At 34.8% G+C, this 19,807-nt stretch overlaps 1 protein-coding gene across 2 annotated transcripts; it reads left to right on the top strand.

Annotated features, from left to right (window-relative positions):
- The first annotated feature begins 7,412 nt into the window (after window positions 1-7,412).
- On the top strand, window positions 7,413-18,447 carry LOC141823504 (phosphatidylinositol/phosphatidylcholine transfer protein SFH9-like). 2 transcript variants are annotated; one of them, XM_074710793.1, is made up of 13 exons: window positions 7,413-7,835; window positions 10,216-10,315; window positions 12,422-12,688; window positions 12,765-12,842; window positions 12,931-13,032; window positions 13,107-13,156; window positions 13,255-13,354; window positions 13,467-13,538; window positions 13,631-13,744; window positions 14,808-14,883; window positions 17,197-17,627; window positions 17,735-17,809; window positions 18,045-18,447. In XM_074710793.1, the coding sequence occupies exons 1-13, from the start codon at window positions 7,639-7,641 to the stop codon at window positions 18,093-18,095; spliced, it is 1,713 nt and encodes a 570-aa protein (XP_074566894.1). In that variant the 5' UTR covers window positions 7,413-7,638; the 3' UTR covers window positions 18,096-18,447. The 2 variants fall into 2 exon arrangements, with proteins under 2 accessions (XP_074566894.1, XP_074566895.1); XM_074710794.1 differs by lacking the exon at window positions 7,413-7,835 and adding an exon at window positions 8,021-8,102.
- Window positions 18,448-19,807: the final 1,360 nt, after the last annotated feature.

Genomic DNA, 19,807 nt, shown 5'->3' with positions numbered 1-19,807 from the left:
CAATCTGAATGTCCTACCAAGACACTATTGCCCCGGGGACAGAGAGGGGTGTTCTAGAGAAACTCAGAAAGAGAAGAGATTAATTTGTAAAATCCAAGAGCAATGTTTAGGTTGCATGTTTTAATTAATTATTTTTTTTTGGATTTCTAGGACTTTTGTGCAAAATTGGTGTTCAAGTAGCATAGAAAAGGAATCTAAAAAAATGTATGAAAAAGATTCCCAAATGAATAAAAATTTGGCTCCTAATGAAAATATTTATGATCTAGTCGCTTATTATTATCTGGCAAAACCTCCATTGTCTAGTATGGACCGATGGATTGACTAGTAGATGTCAAGTCCACTCAACTGAACTTAATTAAAAGTTTTTTTAAATTCAATTCAAGCCTTGTAGGATTGTTAACATACAAAGCCTTCTTTGTCCTCTTCCCAGCTGATCCCATGCTCCACTGTGAAGTGAACCCCATCTAAGTGCATTGCATTGCTCAGTCTAACCCACACCATGCCCATCTCACGGATTCAAACTCACATAGCCCTAGCTATATATATATATATATATACTTTTTTTTGGACATCTAGCTAGCAAGGGACAAAGAGAACAGCTCAAAAGATGCAGCATGAAAAAGGGCGCAGCAAAAAGGGATAGATAAAGTAATTAGGTGATTAGAATTCTGCATGAAGTAGTGGAGGTAGCTAGTGGAATGGGCGTACGTGAGAGATGCTGCTGCTGCATGAAACGACAAGACGTAGAGGAGGAAGATGAAGAAGAAGGGTCACATGCGAGCTGGAGCTAGCGTAGTCCGTGTTCAGCTTGGTGCATGTATGTATGCATGCATGATTTTGAAGGCTGATGAGTTTTTAGTTTAGAAAAAGATAATCATTCATTCATTCGATTCGTTTATTGATATTGCAATTCTAAGTGACTTGGATTTTGTCGCATCTCGTTGTTGGATTACACATTTACACTGATCGAGAAACATGCCTTTAGGTTGTTGGATTACACATTTACACTGATCGAGAAACATGCCTTTAGGTAGGATGCAACGTGTGTGTTAGTACAGTGAAACGATTTGAATGGTTAGTGAGGAGAGATGAATACTAATCTATAAAAATAATTTATTTTTATTAATAATTTAATAAAAATAAATACAACATAAAAGAAAGAAGCATGCATTTACTTAATTACAGATTGTTAGTCCATGAATTAAAAAAGTTTCACTATCTTCTCCTTTATTGAAAATGACTAGGCGGAAAAGTTTGTTTACCATGGTTAAATAAGAGCAAGTAAAATAGAATGTGTTGCATTTTCAACTAAACTCCTCATCTCTTTTATAATAAAAAAAAGTATTTCTTACTCTAGATATATTAGAAAAAAGAATTAAGTTATGCAATGATGAAAATAAACAAAAATACTTATCAAAAACATATGATACTCTTTTGAATGACTGATATCGTGAAAAAAATAAACAAATTCTATTCACATATAATCATGAATATCTGAGAAAAAGCATAATATTTGATGGGAGAATAGAAATCATTTTGCACAATCTGTCTTAATAAGAAAGTTTTATATTTTAAAATTAATTCATCAAGTTGATGATAAAATCCATGTGGACATTACTCACTTGTAAGTTGTTACACAACAACCTCCCTTTTGCTTTGTTTTTAAGGAGGTGCGGAAAGAGTAAGGAAAGGTAAATAAAGAGAATGGAACTTTGGGCTTTAGAGGGATTTGGTGTTGTTTGAAGTGCCAACATGGCATATTGTTGATGGACCAATCGAGTAGATCAGTCTACTGCCCTGAGTGACAAATATGATATGTTGTAATAATCATTTACTGACATGGCAAATAACCTTTATCCGTTGCAACGATCGTTTACTGACGTGGCAGACTAACGAAGTCATCCACTCGTTGACGTGGCATTCAGTAGACCAATTTGATTTGATCTACCAATCCACTAGTCCGAATCTCTTGGCTTAGTCTTCTTCCCGGCTTCGTGCGCTTTGGTACTCTTCAGTAGCTTCTCGTTTCTCAGATGTACCAAATCCATTGATTCTTTTCTCGTATCATTCTTCTTGCTTACTACGTCTTCTACTAAGGTTCGTCATCTTTGATGCTCCTTGTCCTTTCTGATTCTTTACAATACTCTAATGGAATTTAAGTCATCGAATACTTATGTGTTCTCCTATGTTCCTGAATATTTAGACATAACTTAGTAACTCAAACAAAACCTAATTAACTTAAAATAGTTTGATAACATATCAAAATAGTCATGATTCAAACCATTTGGTTTTCAACAAGATACAACATCTTAATTTTGGTAAATTGTATAGGGTGTTTTTAGTCCTACATCGATTGGGATTGGGATTGGGAAATAAAGTTTTTTCTTTTAATTAGGTGATTAGAATTCTGCATGAAGTAGTGGAGGTAGCTAGTGGAATGGGCGTACGCCAGAGATGCCGCAGCTGCATGAACCGACAAGACGTAGAGGAGGAGGAAGAAGAAGAAGGGTCACATGCGAGCTGGAGCTAGCGTAGTCCGTGTTCAGCTTGGTGCATGTATGTCATGCATGATTGTGAAGGCTGATGAGTTTTGAATTTTGAGTTTAGAAAAAGATAACCATTCATTCACTCGTTAGTTTATTGATATTGCAATTCTAAGTGATCGGCATGACTTGGATTTTGTCGCATCTCGTTGTTGGATTACACATTTACACTGATCGAGAAGCATGCCTTTAGGTAGGATGCCATGTGTGTTGGTGCAATGGGAACGATTCCAATGGTTACAGATGAGAGATGAATAGTAAGCTATAAAAATAAATTATTTTTTATTAATAATTTAATAAAGACATACTAATTAAATAAAAATAAATACAACATAAAAAAAACATACATTTATTTAATTATAATTCCAAATTGTTAGTTCATGAATTAAAAAAATTTCATTATCTTCTTCTCGATTGAAAATGACTCGGAGGCGGAGAGTCCGGAGACGCTTTTTATCATGATTAAGCACAAGCAAGTAAATTAGAATCGGTTGCATTTTCAATTGAACTTCTTATCTCTTTTATAGTCAGAAAAAACTATCTCTTACTCTAGATATATTTTTAAAAAATTAAATTATGTAATAAGGAGAATAAATAAGAATACTTGTCAAAAATATATGATCCTCTTTTGAATGACGCATATCATGGAAAAATAAGCAAATTCTATTCACGTACAACCATGAATATCCGGGAAAAAGTATAATATTTGATGGAAGAATAGAAATCCTTCAGCACAACCTGTCTTAATATGAAAGGCTTATATTTTAAAATTAATTCATCAAGTTGATGATAAAATCCATGGACGTTCTAGTGGATATTATGCACTTATTACACAACAACCCCTTACACTTTGTTTGGGAGGAAGTGCAAGAAGAGGAAGGAAGGGTAAATAAAAGGAATGGAACTTTGACCTTTAAAGGGATTTGGTGTTGTTCAAAGTGCCAACATGGCATGTTGATGGACCGATCGAGTGGATCCGGTCTACTTATTTTGAGTGACGTGACATATCAAATATGATCTGTTGTAATAATCACTTTTTGACATGGCGAATAACCTTTATCCGTTGCAACAATCATTTATTGACATGGCAAACTAATGAAGTCATCCACTCACTGACGTGGCATTCAGTAGACCAATCTGATTCGATCGACTGATCCACTAGTCTAAATCTCTTGACTTAGTCTTCTTCCCGGCTTCGCGCACCTTGGTACTCTTCAATAGCTTCTTGTCTTTAAAATGCACCAAGTCCATCGACTCTTTTTCCATACTATCTTTCTTACTTACTGTGTCTTTTGTTAATGTATCTTTGATGCTCCTCGTCATTTTTGGTTCTTTACATACTTTAACGGATTTTGAATCATCAAGTACTTATATGTTTTCCTAAGTTCCTAAATACTTAGACATAACTCAGTAATAAAAACAAGACCTAATTTAAACTAGTTTGATAACACATCAAAATAGTCATAATTCAAACCATTTGGTTTCCAACAAGATACAACATCTTAATTTTGGTATAATAGATAGGGTGTTTTTTAGTCCTACATCGATTGAGATTGGAGGTAAATTTCATTGATTCACTTCACCGATTGCGTGTCGACTTTTGTATGTATATATATTCCACGGTACCTTGAAGCCCCCTCCTCCTTAGAATAACACATATCTAAACTAGATAGGTTTAAATTTATCTAGTAATTTTATCTAATAATCGACTTTCAAAGTTTAACTTAGGATTTTCTAAAACTAAAGATTCACTTCAATGACAATTGGTAGTTCGATATCTTGACAAGAACCATACAACTTGTAAAGAATTTGACAAGTTCACATTCTTCCTCCCTTCCACTTTAAGCTAATTACTCACGGCCATGACGGCATGTTTTCTATTCATGTTGTCAACTTTGTATCATCTTTACAAAAGGGTCCAATGGATATCTCTTATTAATCGACTTAAAATTAATTTCATGAATTAATACTCTAAAACTTAATTTATGATTATGATAGAGATGACATTATGACTAATAATAAGTTCAAAATAAGTTTACTTCGAAATATTTTATTTACTAAATATTTAAATTGCATTATATATATATATATATATATATATATATATATATATATATATATATATATATATATATAAATAAATGATATCCTGCGCGATGGATTCGTGCGCGACACCGCCGACCCATCGCCATTGCCGCCGCCCTCACCGTGCCATCCGGCCATCGTCGGCCGTCGACCGAATCGCGATCGACGCACAACTTGTCGGCGCTTCATCCGGTGTTGGCTTTTGATCAAATAGTAGTCGGAATCCGACGTAATTTGGCTGGAAACAGCTAAATCACGCGGCCCCCATTGCGCGGCCACTGTCGACGACGATCAGGCCAGATTCCGATCGAATCGCGGTCAGAGACCGGCCGAGGAAGGATCAGCTTTGCACGTTGGTCCTTCCTCGATTGGTCTCCGATCGTGATTCGGTTGGAATCCGGCCCGATCACCGTCGACAGTGGCCATGCAATGGGGGCCGCATGATTTGACTGTTTCCAGCTAAATTACGTCAGATTCCGACCACTATTCGAGTGGAATCCGACGCTGGACAAAGCGCCGGCGAGCTGCGCGTAGATCGCGCCCAAGGGAGAGGCCGGCGGTAGCCGGACGGCACAACGAGGGTGGCAGCAGTGGCGGTGGATTGGCGGTGTCGCTCACAGACATGCAGAAATTTGTCGCGCAAGATATCATTTCTCTCTTTCTCTCTCTCTATATATAAATGATATCATGCGTGATTAAATTTACGCGATTATACGCTCCTCGGGATTTCTCGCCAGCGTGACAACTAAAAAAAATCACAATCTCATAAACTTGAAAAAAAAATCGCAACCTCACAAACCCCAAAAATCATCGCCCCCGTCACCACCTCTCCTGCTTCTAGCTGCTGTTGCCGCCTCTCTCGCTTGTTGTTGCTCATTGCCGCCATCACCTCCCCGTCCTGATCACCGCCATCGCCACATCCCGTCGCCTGCCTTCATATGAGTTTGAGGGTTTGCTAACCCTAAACCCCCTCTCCACGCTGCCGTTGGAAAAGGTTTTCACTGTGGTCAAGGTCCTCCTCTCTCTGTTCTACGATTCACTCCTTGTTCGCATGCACAAGCTATTAGTCCAATTCTAAACATGGTAAGAACCTTTTCTCTGATTCAATCCAATATTCTAAAGGCCGATGAAAACCCGTTCTATAGCAAGAAGGTTTTTCCAACGATTGGAATGCTACCTTTCCTAGGCCTAAGAAGTCTTTGTGCCTTTGGGATTTGATGCAAATAATTAATTTTATAATCGTAGTTTGTTATTAAACACCCTTTGGAAAATTAAAACCTTGCCAAAAAAAAACACTTCTCTAGAAGTGGATTATATTACGTGGCCAGCTCTTGTAAAATGTCACTTTAAACATTATTTATTTGGTTAATTTCTAGATTCTTCAAAAAAGTCAAACCAGTTGACTTTTGTGAATCCCCATTCCAATTGGAAAAAGTTAGCAAGTTACAGATGAAGATTTTTATTCTGCATTAATTTATAAATAAAGTTTAATAAAATATATTTAATTAATACGTGTTGCTGTTAATGTTTGTCAATGGACATATTCTTTTATTCTTTTAGGATTTATTTAAAGGTTATTTTATTTTACTTTAAGCCACTTTTGTGATTCTGCCGAGTCTTAGTGACGTGGACCTTTTATTAAAAAATTCAATTTCTAGCAAAAGTAAATATTCCTTGCCTATCGTGCCCATCACACCACGGCACCGTTGTGATTTTAACTGATTCCATAAGAAATTAATATGGAAATAAAGTTTTTTTTTTTTACTTTCTTTTGAAATAGTATTTAATTTAATTTAATTGTTAAAAAAAACAGCTGTTTTCAACGACCAGTAGAAAACAATTGCAAGACGACTAGTAGTTGTAAAAAAAATTTAAAATATACATTTAAATATATATATTTATATGATTAATAAATATTTATTAATTTATGAGGAGAGATGAAGACTTAACTAATAATGAAAATAAAATAAATATCACATATCAAACCCAATGATATAAAAAGATCCAATAGGTGTTGTCCATATTTTTCAGTTATTTTATCTAACTCCATTCTTATTTCTATCTACATTCTCATAAGATATGTAATTTTATCATCTTCATAACATAGTTAGTTAGTTACAACGGAGTAGACTTATTGAAGTAGATAAAGATCGAATCTCGATGAATCCGAGGTAATGCCCTTCCCGTAGTGACCAATTGCTACTTTTTGATTTACTTTCTCATATATGATGTTGAGATCGACCGTGTGAGACCGTTGAAGTGACGGATTCCACTTTTGCTGAAGTAATTTTATCTCTATATATTTTTTTTAGAAGATGAATATCCTCTATATTAATAATTTTTTATTCCATCCAATTAATATAATTCAATAAAAATATATTAAAATTAATAATATATCTAAAAAATATAATTAGATAAAAATAAAAAAATCTATCTATTTCAAGGGAAGAAGTGAAAAAATAAAAAATGAGATGTAAATTATTTTAGTAAGCTCTAATCGTACCCTTCGATATCGCATTTAATAAGATAAAATTTTAATTTTTATTGTTTACCAACTAAATCCACCTTCGACCCGTGGCACTTGCTTGTGGTCCACAGGCCACCCTTTTCGTTCAGAACAGTGGGCCCCTGGTGAGGGCTACAGGGTAGCAAAGTGCGTAACGGGCGATTGGGTACGTCTAAATGTGCCCTAGTTGCTTTTCCGGTAATCTCGCTTCACTTGTATATATATCTTATTACTTTTCGTCATCTTTTTTCTCATTTATTTCTCTCGTTTGGCTCAATTCGTCCGTGGCGACGGCGCAATTTGGCGCCCACGTGAAACTCTTCTCCGGCGCACGTCACGTCTACGCCGATCCAATTCCATCGCGAAGAAGAAATAAGAATTGAGAATTGATTCGATCGCCCCGCCCGCCGATCGATTCGGAGGTGGAAGAAGAGCGGAGCAGGTGGAGTTTGGAGTTTGGAATCGGCCAGAGAGGAATTGATTGAAATTGAAAAAGGGGGAAAAATGATCGCCTCTTCGTCGAAGATAAGCGCCTCCGGGGAGGGCGTGAGGAAGCGAAGCAGAGGGAAGCGGGTCGAGGCACAAGCGCCGGCGCCGGCCCAGGCCGCGGATGAGGAGAGCACCGTGGAGGCGTTTCGGACCGCTCTTCTCGGTCGGAATATGCTACCACATCGACACGACGATTACCACACCATGAGGCGGTCAGTATTCATCGGGGATCGATCCCCTTATCTTCCAGATTAACCTTTCTCGAATAAGATGCATTAGGCTTTTGCGTTGACTATGACGGTTGTTGATGTTGACGGTGATGAAAAATTGGCAACCATACCTCAAAATCAAATATCTAGCCTGGAAGAATAGTGATCACTTGCATTTCCAGCAATCTCAATGGTTGCAGGTCATGCGATGCCTAGGCACCAGCTTTTCTTTGTTCGTAGCTCTGCTTCACATCGCCAAAGTTATTAAAGGTTTTTTCAGTTTGTCACTAACCATCGTCAATTAAAGCATCAGTGTGAATTAGTGTTTCCTGCAACCGGTGATTTGTATACATGCTTCAAGTGAAAGGACATGACTCCTATAAGTTGATAGCTAACTCAACAAAGATACTTAGAAGCTCATATCTGAATAGAAAGGGCTTTCTTTCTCTCTTCTGATCAGATTCCATAGGTGTGCTGAAGAATTATCAGATCAAAGATATTCTATGTGGAACTAATTTTCTTTTGTATATGGTCCCATATCCTAGATCAAGTCCACTATGTTTGTGAAATGAACAAAACATAGCGCACTTCCAATTTATGCTTTTTAGGCAGCAGAGAAGTGTTTGTTGACTCATCTTGCGCAGAGAGACTCAGTTTTGGTGCATAGAAATGATTATACTTTTTTCTACTGTAGTTAGGCATCTAGGCTGACAGGTGAAATGTATGCTTCATATTATCTCTCAATAGTTCCTCAGTTAATAACCGCTTATGGCATTAATAGTAGATCTGGACTGCGATTGGTTTGATTGCATCACATCTCTTGATTTTACATCTTTAAGTCATCACTACTTGGAATGGACATCATGCTACTCAACAAGAACAATTGGAATTGACACAACACGAGATAAAATTAGTTGCTTTTCTATCAGAATTTCTGTCAATCTTATTAGTATTATTGATGAATCTCAAATTGGTAAAATGATCCTTCTACAAAATTGGGATTCTTCCTTTATCCTAATGTCTGGTCTTAGGTTTCCATTTTTATCAGAACTAACTGAGAGATGAAAATGAAACAAATCAAATGTTTTCCCTCCTATTCTGATCTGGATATGTGGAAGAATTCCAACATGACGATGCAAATAAAGATGAGAGCGCGATCAGATAAATTCTTCATTTGCATTTGAATCCAGTTTTCTTCCACTGTTTGGTTGATGGTCTGAATGCTTGAATTTGCTTAGGGTTCTTCTCGATGATTAGCAATTTCAGTAGGAAAATATCATATGCCATTTCTCCTCAAAAGCATGTGAATGAAATTCCTAATAGCTGCTTTTGAAATTAATGATTGTTAAAATTACAATCTGAGTACCCTATAAACAAAATCTTTCTTTATTTTTTTGTAATTTTCCATCTTCCTCAACAAGAATGTCAAATTGAGGTTCATACCGTGAATTATTTGGTGAATTATCCAATCATGAATGATTTTGAATACTGAATTGAATCATAAGTTCAAGTACAAAATTTTAAAGCATATTAGAAAATAATTCTACTTTATTTGAAATACTTTTGCTATCTAAACATTGCATGACACAGCAAATGAAGTTGACATTGATTCATAACAAAAAATATATAAGCTCGTATCCTTATGAAAATGTATATTGTTTATTTCATTCTATGAGAATTAAAATGAAATGAGTTATAGAAACTTTCTTGTCGAATGCTTTTGACATTGAAAAATCATGTCATAAAATGGAAGATAACTGAGGCATGATATGACTTCTATGTTAGTGATGTTGTCGTTCTATGAATCAATCTTATAAGATCTATTCTTCTTAATCATTATCAAGTGTCGGGCTCACATTGGCTATTATCAACTTGTGCCTTCACTTAGATAAAATTGTTTCTTCTATATCATCATTAACTTTTAGATTTCACCATGGTTGACCATTATACTTCTATTGTATAATATAAAATTCATCATTTTTTTATTCTTTTATAATAAGTTTGGTTTTATTTCTAATTTATTAGGTTTAATTTAATTTCTTAATAGATTAGATTTACTTTTACTTGATTAGATTTAGCTTTTAATGAGTTCTCTCTTATTTTCTGAATAAAATAGGATTTGTATCTAATCATTTGAATAGAACCAAATCATTTTGGTTCTTTTCACTTCCAATTCATATTAAGCATCTTATTGTATGATATGAATCATGAATGACACTATTAATCAGTTGATAAGATGCATCTTATGACATGAATCACATGATAAGATGCATCTTATTGCATGATACTCATGAACATTTACTTTGAACCAATTAGTCAGTTGACCATCTTTTAATTCTTCCGATATACATTACACTATTTATCTGACTGTTCGTTGCTGCAGATTTTTGAAGGCACGGGGATTTAATATTGAAAAAGCTATTCAAATGTGGACAGAGATGATTAAGTGGAGGATGGACTTTGGTACTGATACTATTTTACAAGTAAGAGTAACCAATATGATACAAGTTTGATTGCCCATTGTATGAATTTGCATGTGTGAACATTTATTCTCAATCCTCCAATTCTACAGGAGAACTAACTTATTAACATGGTATGTGTCAGATCACATGGCTTGAAATGCAAAGTTATTAAATGGTAGGTACTGGACACATTCAGTTGTATGGATTGACAAAATTAACCTTATATACATACATAAAAAAAACATCCCCGTCCAATTTGGGATTTTAGGTAGAGCCTGACAGTTTCTTGCTCGAGGTTAGTTGCTTTAATCATGACAATACGGATCTCAACTTTTAGCCTAACCAAGATAGGTAACCAGACCCTTTCTTAGTACCCATCTTAGACTCCCATCACCTCGATATTGACACTCTGAGTAGGACACTGACATGCCTGTTGTTAATGTGTAAAATGTTTTTCAGAAAATAAGATGCAAAACCACTAAATCAATATCTATGTCCCTACTCATTACTAAGTCTAAGTAACATAGTAGCTTAGTGGGAGATCCACGACAAAAATTTCTCTAGCTCTTCCGGCTGGCAACTTTTCTGTCTTGGTCCTAACCAAAGTATTGCAACTTGCAACTTTTGGATTTAGAAAAAACTTTGTGCCCTTCACCCTTTCAAGTCTTTGGTAGCATATTAAATATGCGTCAATTCTATAAATAGGACTAACAAGAGCATAATCTAATAAATTGTGAACAGCAAATTTTCTAATCTGCGTATAATATGGCTTTCACAACAATTTCCATGTACCACTTCTTTTATAAAAATGGATGTTCACTTTTGTTTCTTGGATAAGGTCTACCAAATGTTGAAAAAGAATTGAAAGAAGTTTCACCATGGAAATGGAACCAAAGTCTTTATCCTGTTTGAGGCACATTAGATATACTGATGCATACTCTTTTCCATCATTGATAAAAGTGATAATAAACGTATGCTTACTGACAGAAAAAATTAAGGAACAAGTTGCTTTACATAGTTTGTCAGGTCACTGTGGTATGTACTCCAGTTGATGCCTCCCAAAGTGCAAAAAATAATAATCTTTGTTAGCTGTAAGGAGGTTCACTTTTACTTCAATTAATGTTCAAAATTCAAATGACCTTTATGCAATCAGCTCCTGATTTTGATGCTAAGAAAGTTGACAATGGCTAGGTCTACTCTGTGGGCTTGGGATCTTGTTTAGCTCATGCGCCATTTTTTTAACAGAATTTTTTATTCAGATGCGAGTCATCCAGTATTCCTGTGTCTTAACACATGCAAATCATCATTTCCTAAGTGCAGTGAGTTTCATTTTTAATTTAGAGATCCCAAGCACCATCCAATATCCTAACCTTGTGTTCATGGTTTGGTAAAACCTCTTCAAATATAGCCAATGCAAAGCTTTGTCATGGTAACAATTTGGTCCAACTATACCTTGCAATATATCTGTTGATTGGTAGGTGTTAAGTTGTTTTCTCCTTAGATCCAAAGAAATGCAGGTAATATCTTATATGATTGGTTTGTTGTAGCAATAGGATTTGGTGTGCACTTATATTTTTATGATTGCACAACATAATATCTTGAATCTTGATTTTAAGTGTTGTTGATGCAGAATTGGCATTGTATTTCATCTTAAACCTGAAACCAGTAAGTTTGTTTAACCATGAGGCATTTGAGACCAGTTCACTTCCTTTTGGTTTTGAAGTGTGCATGATATGTGGTTCATGAGTAGTCTCATTCAGGTTCATGTTACTGTTGGAAGCAAAATTCATCTAGGATTTGACTACGGAGATAGCATTGAATTCATTACTGCAAGCAAAAATATCTTGAAATGGGTCAGTATTTCAAGCAAGAATATCTGGAATTTTTTGTATAGAGTATATTGGGCAACCATTTGTCAGTCCAGATATGATTATTTAGTCATTTATTTCTTTTTATAGTTGATTGATGTTTTGTGATGATTATTGTATATTCTATTCTTCCCTGCTACAGAAGAACCAAGTCAGTACCCACAATTTCATGAGGAAATTATCCTCATCTTTTCTAGGGTCTCTACTTCTATAATTTCAGTTAGACCTTTTATTTCTTCTAACATATATTGTTATCCAGGACTTCTTGTTCACTGAATTGGATGAAGTTCTTAATTGCTATCCACATGGTTTTCATGGTGTGGACAAAGAAGGTAGACCTGTGTATATAGAAAGACTTGGAAAAGTTGACCCCAACAAACTTCTTTCTGTCACTAGTGTTGAAAGATTTATAAAGTACCATGTTCAGGGCATAGAGAAGGTCCTTGCTGAAAAATACCCAGCATGCTCTGTTGCATCTGGAAGACATATAGATACAATGACAACAATTTTAGATGTACAAGGAGTGGTATTTACTAAACTTACTTTCTATTCAAACATAACTGTTCTGTGATTTATGTATCCTGACTAGCTTGATTGCCCAGAACTGGTTAAGTGTTGGCAAGTTAGCTCGTGACGTTGTACTGAAAATCCAGAAAATTGACAGTGACAATTACCCAGAGGTGTGTTTGTCATGGTTGATAAGGACTAATATGTCATAATAGTTTCAGCTAAATTTGATTCTTCTGCTTAATATATTCCTCTTTGCAGATACTGTATAAGTTGTTCATTGTTAATGCTGGAAGTGGTTTCAGATTACTTTGGAACACCATCAAAGGCTTAATTGATCCAAGGACATCAGCAAAGATAGTGGTAGATTCTGTTTGATTTGTCACTAAGCTCAAATATACTTATGCGGAAATTCAATTTCTCATCTAACTGAGCAGGTACTTGGAGATGCATACCAGAATACACTACTTGAATTAATTGAGACGAGGTTTAAGTACTTAGTTTGGTAGATTTGATAATATTTGTCAATCATTTTTTGATTTTGTGTTAAACTAAGATGGACATGTTTCTTTTCTTTGGTGACAGTCAACTACCTGATTTCCTTGGTGGTTCTTGCACTTGCTCAAAGGAGGGAGGCTGCCTTAGATCCAATAAAGGTCCATGGAGCAACCCTGATATAATGAAAGTAAGAACATTGGATGTCCCTTTATCATGGAAGTTGGTAAACAATTATTTTTATTATCTCTGCCATTCCCTAACACTATATCTTTATCATATTCTGTTTGTTTCTCTTCTAGTCAGTTCATTCAGGTAGCTTAAGCACAAGAAGTCGGAGCAGTTCATTTGGTGAGAAAAGGCTGGTTCGTCAGGTTAAGTCTCTAATCTTCAAGCGGCAGACAAATTTCATTATTCTAGATAATTTAGTATCTTAATCATGGAAAAAAACAATCCATGGGTGCAGGTTGCAATGTTTAAAAAAGACAAGAGTCAATCGGAATCAGGTTTTAAAGATACGGGCTTTCCTATTCAATCAATCTCCCAACTGGATCAACAGTCAATTCCAGAGCATGAAAATGTTAGTTACCCTTCATCCCTACTTTTGGGTTGAGACTCCTGCATCACTGTTTGTGAGTTGTGATCTCTTTGAAACTGAAGCATGCATTGAGTTTTCTTTCATGCTTATAATACCTTCTAGCTTTAAGATGTTTGATTTCTGTATAAAGTTAATTTCATGATACTTTCATGCATCATAAGAGTTGTGTTTATGACAAGATGAGTTGCATGCTGCACTCTTCAAGCGTATCCAATAATATATAAAAGTAGCAGAATAGTTTCAAGTGATAGCTCTTGTCACTTCCCAAACCTACCCAAATCAGTACAAAATATTTCTTGAAACTTGATAGGTACGTAAACTAGTTAGATTGATTGAAATCTAGACCCTCAGAAGTAGGCATATAAATTTTTTAATAAAGCAGGAATATCATGGGATTTGCATATGTTTGTTTTTACCATGCTTGAAATCACATAAATATTTGGGTATACCTCCGATCTTCTTGTTGATGACTTTTATGCAATTCTTACATAAACCTTTCTCTTTGTATTACACATTTCACTTTTGAATTTTTTGCCATGTAAAAGGAACGTTGTATCACCTGAAAAATGTTATAATGGGCATTGTGATGTTATATCACATGTAAATGTTTGTAGCAACATCAAGTAATGCATGATCTATTTATCTGATGAAAATTATTTTTTTTACCACAATTTCAATCAATGAATCTTGGAGCATCTGTGTAATGCAACAATGCTTGTCGCACTAATATTTGATCCATATATATATATATATATATAATGACCAAGCTACATGTTTAAGACACTAATAAAACTGAAATAAGTTTGATTGTCCTTTAAAGTTCAATTCCTTTGATTCAGTCCACAATTCATGCAAACAATATCCATTTTTGTTTTTTCTTGAAAATGAGATGGGTTAAGTATACTTCATAAACATTCCACAGCTACAGCCAATTTCTCTTGTGATTCTGGAATAGCTACTTTATCTACTTCCTTTCACTGTATGCATGTGATTATCTGATGATAACTGCTAACTTTGATCTATGTTGACAATTGAATTGTATCAGCAATCTCCAATCAAGCCAAATGAGGACGAAGCTTCCAACAGTTTATCTAGCCAAACCAAATCCTCTAGACCTGGAGGTAGTCCATTTCATAATGATGCTTGATCTGGTTTTCATTTTCAATAAGTTTTAATTCTAATGATCCTTTTAACTTGAAGTGCTCTATCAAGTATTCTTAACGTAGCATCCAAAACAATGGTTTCTTTGTCTGTGTAGAATCTATTTACTTTTTTATTATTCGAACTGTTGAAGAATTAAAATTCATTCCAAGTATACTAATAAACACGTAAATTTTTACAATAAGGTGCAATATTAAAGTCCATTTTTCCACGATCAATGTTGTGAGATCAGAATGAAGGTCCAAAATTCATGCCATACCATAGAAATTGTGGCCATTTATTTATTTGGACATGCATGGATGTCATTGTAACAGTACACATGTTAATCTTTATTTGACTGTTTGTGCAAATTTCAATCTCATTATACCAAATATGTCCATAGGGTATCTCGAAGAGGGGTTGGTGATGGTCCAGCTAGAGGAGGGTGTATATCTGGTGCCAAATTCTTACAACACCACAACTCAATTCAAAATGTTAGATAGCAAGTGTGCATTTGTAATCAATGAAAGTGATAAACTCAGTAGAAAATAAATAAATAATCACAATGTTAACATGAATGGCATAGGATGTATCAGAGACTTTCACTTCTACGTCCACTACTCTTGTCGCATTCAGTGTGACACCTCTAAAGAAATCCACAAAGAAAAAAACCTCCTTCATATGAGGCAATGGAATAACCCTCTACAATGGGTATGATGTCACTACTATATATTCACAATAACAATTCACTTAGACACTCAATGGAAGCTCCCTCAACTAGACTGTCTTTATTCATGACCTCCCTCCATCTAGTTAGAATTTGCTTAGCCAAGCTACTCACTTACTATCCTTGTTTAACCTCTAGTGATCTCAGTTGTACCATCAAAATATTGCTAGACCTTTTAGTGAACAATACAAGACAAATGATTGCTTCTAGATCCCATCTAGAAGCAACCAACCTCTCAAGGTGATATGAATTGAGTACAATAGAAAAATTAACTTTTAGCTCACCCTGTAGATAAAATTAAGCCTTGGTGAGGAAAAGATTACGTGAGAGAGTTTCTAAATCAAGGATAAAACTTGGGCTTGCTTCTCAAGCCTTTTGGATCTTTAGGAATGTTACAAGAAGAACATATGAATTTTCATTTGAACTCTTACGCCAAAAGAATCATTAAAGATACTTTAACCAAAGCCCTAGTGGTCATTTGTAGGTGCCTATTGATCTACCATAACTTGTGGGTAAACTTAACCTTGATTTTGTTTTCATTGAAACTCTAATGAATACTTTAGGTCAACCTAAAAATATCCTTAGGTCACCTCGGCCAGGTCAACCTACTAAAACCTATAGGTCGACCTACCTTAAAGTTAGATTCCTAGACTGTCTATCTCAGACCAACCTAGAATATTTCTTAGGTTGACCTACCATCCTTCACGTGGAACTTTAAATGTCTAGTCAAGGCTACCTAAGTCCTAGATCGTCTAAGCACTAAGATAATAATCCCTAGTTTTACACTAAATCCTTTCTTCATATTCATTCTACTTGAACAAACTCAAAAGATTACAATTTAACACCATAGGTCTTCAGGTCCACCTCCAAGCTTGGTGATCGTCCTTGAGATTGGAGCTCCACATAGCTTCATGCTTGATTAAGTCCATGATCAAAGTTTGATCATTTTAATCATTAAAACCACAGGATCAATGCTACATACTGAAGGAGATTCAAATACAAATTCCTAAATTTAAACACATTGCAAAATCATCAAAACACTAATTAGACCTAATTACAAGAAAAAAAAACCAATTTTCCAGCATACCTCACTCTATGATCCTACATAAATTCTAAGTTCATTCTGACTTTACCACTAAGTACATGTAACTTTCCACAAATGTTAAGGTTGGTTATACCAGATGACTAATGTGAATATTTGCATAGCAATGCTTAGAAGCTATGGCCGTTTGAAACATGCATGTATCTCAATGCCAATGCTCCATGTAATCTTCATTCACCTTTTTGCAAATTTCAATCTCATTACACAACATCTATTCTAAAGGTTGTCTCGAGATCTTGCATGCTTTACTCTGCAGCTCTCATATCATGCAGCACGTTTCCTGCATTTATAAAATATACAGGAATTAAGCATAGTATTTTTCAGTTTGTCTGACATTGATCTTAGCTAAAAGTGTCAACATAATCACAAAATGCAGCTAAGCTGTGTCCCTATCTATTTGTTCTGGCATGCTTAATGCACTTTGTCTGAGTGACTTTTAAAATTGAGTGGTATTTTCCTTTGCAGATGGTCCAACTAATAATTCCACTTCAAAGTACTCTTCCTCGCCATCATCATCATCGTCATCTGCATCATCATCATCTTCCAATTTCTTTATATTAGTGATAGCAGCTGTCAGCAAGTTCATTAAGAAAATGCTTGCAATTTTGTATTTATTTTGTCACTTAAGGAATGGAGCATTGACTCTTCTTAGCATGTTGTTATCGGATCATCATAGATTAGAACCAGCAAAAACAGATTTTGTCAACCACCTGCCTACACAGGGAGTTGCAGAAATCAATGTTCTGGCATACTTGGAGAGGCTGCAGAAATTAGAAGAATTAGTGAGTGAGATAAACAAGAAACCTTCAAGTATCCCACCAGATAAAGACAACATGATTGTGGAGTCACTGAACCGTATTCAGTCTATAGAGCATGACCTAAAGAAGACAAAGGATGTGAGTTCTTGACCTTTTCTATTTACCGATGATATTTGCACAATTTGAAATAGTCAGTATCCCATAATTCATCTGTTTGGTTTATTTTTCCATTATGGGCTATGTAGGTTGTGAAAGAGACCTCACAGAAACAAGTTCAACTGGAAGAATCACTGGAGACTTTGAAAGAGACTGCTTTACAAGTAAGATATCAATCCAATTAACTGATGTGCGATTTATTTCTTATACCATTTTCTTGCTAAATTGACGTGAATTTCACTAATTATCATGTTTCTTCGCAAATCTCATCCTACTCCTTGATGACAAAAGTCTTGGTTTTTCTCTGTCCAACATCTGGAGGATTTCTTTGTTATGTGCCATATATATGGATTAATGGCTGAATCTCTATTGATATCTCATTGTTTGACCTTACTGCAGGGCAAGTCATGCTGGTTCAAGGAACCTAAAGCTTTCAGAGATTCATTTTAAGCAGTTATCCATTGCGAAACTACTGTTCACATTCCTCTACAGTGACAACTTTCTTGGTCTATTCGGTTGTTGGTCTGCTTTAACTATTTGATAGAGTGGAAGCAACGCCACCTATACCGTACATAGCATATGCTGAATATCATACAGAAAGGTTTATAGAGACAAGGATGATGATATCATGTTGGTGAAACCTCTCTAGTTTGGTAGAAAATACAGAGAGAACTATAACATGTGCTCTTGAAATATATAATTTGTTTCTGTACTTGTGCAATTTTTGTCAGTTTTACCAAAAAGAGGTGTGTTGATTTCTACCTCAATTTTCAATTTATAAACTTGATCATATTTTGTGCTATTGTTAATACAAATCTGCACAACTTCCTGAGAGCCTATGCATATACAGATCATACCAGGCAAATGTATAAGCTATTTCACAAGTTCACATATTTTGTTGGATTCAAAGTATTTGGTCCTTTCAACTCAATTTCACATGAATTTGTTTCTTTCTTGTGAGTAGATCCTATTGTTTCATGTTCTAGTTCTCATGTGTCCTTATCATTTTAAGTTGTATGATTCAGTGTGCATCTCTGTCGAGTAAAGGTAATTTAAAAATCAAGAATATCAAATTAAATGGTTTTCCAGTACAAACACAAGCATTCAGCATCAGCATACATTAGTTCTGTGATCATTCACAATATGCACTTTTGATGAGTATGCTACAAATACAAAGATCTAGCACTGTTGAAGCTCTCAAGATATACTAAGCATAAACACAAATCTCCAAACATAGTTTGAAGTTAAACTTTGCAGTACCAACAATCATTTTCTTGTACAAGTCTGAATATCATTCAAAGATGGCCAACACACGTTATAAAAGGGCAAAAATAAAAAAGGCTATCCCTTTATTTCCAAATCATTAAAGTCCAAATTATTAAAGGGGTGTTCCATTTTAATTTTTCCTTGTAAAATGATATAAATATCATCTAGTATATTGGGATAAAATCGTATTATAACAATTATAATTTCGTAACTACTCACTATTATAGTTGTAGTAATTAGTTTCATAACTATTACAATTTCAAATGATAGTTGTTACAATTGTAACAATTATGATTTATTTATTTGCTATAATAGTGAGTTTAATCGCGTTGTGCATGTTGTGCAATTTTAAAATCATAACTATTATAGTATAAAATTTAAATGAGAAATAATAATATTGAATAATATAGAGAAAATACTTAAGAATATGAGTAAATATACATGGCAGATGAATAAAATAAGATATTCTTTTAATAAAAAAATTAAAACAAAATGCTCATTGAGTTATGACGGAGGAAGGTATTACTCGGTTTCGTCGTCATGAAAAATCGACCATTTATCTCGTTTGCTTTATAACTAACTCAGCTATGTTTTGATACCATTTACCTCGCTTCTATAAATGTTGTGCAATAATAAAGTATTAAAAAAACGTAATGAAAGAATCAAAGTTTACATTTTAAATGAGAGATAAATATTTTAAAAGTCATTTTTAAATGTATATAAATTAATATTTTAAATTTACTCGATATAGCTCTTTTCCAGTTGCCAAAATTGACTGACTCGTTAGAAGTGTTTCTCAGTTTAGGTTCCTCTGCCAATTTTGCCACAGGGAAGGGGTAAGCAGGCAGATGGCAGGTGGCTTTTCTAACTCCCAATAATTTAAGACAACGCCTGGG

This window comes from Curcuma longa, chromosome 3 (genome assembly GCF_044706935.1).
Source record: "Curcuma longa cultivar G26 ecotype Majalengka, Jawa Barat chromosome 3, ITB_CL_G26_1.1, whole genome shotgun sequence".
NCBI lineage: Eukaryota > Viridiplantae > Streptophyta > Magnoliopsida > Zingiberales > Zingiberaceae > Curcuma > Curcuma longa.
Note: the sequence above shows the minus strand (reverse complement) of the source record. Positions and strands in the feature narration are given on the sequence as shown.

Bases quoted from the DNA above. Each gene is read 5' to 3' on its own strand.
- LOC141823504 (XM_074710793.1), top strand. From the start codon at position 7,639: ATGATCGCCTCTTCGTCGAAGATAAGCGCCTCCGGGGAGGGCGTGAGG. The intron at 12,843-12,930 runs GTGTGTTTGTCA...TCCTCTTTGCAG, and splicing joins ACAGTGACAATTACCCAGAG to ATACTGTATAAGTTGTTCAT. The intron at 13,745-14,807 runs GTTAGTTACCCT...GAATTGTATCAG, and splicing joins CAATTCCAGAGCATGAAAAT to CAATCTCCAATCAAGCCAAA.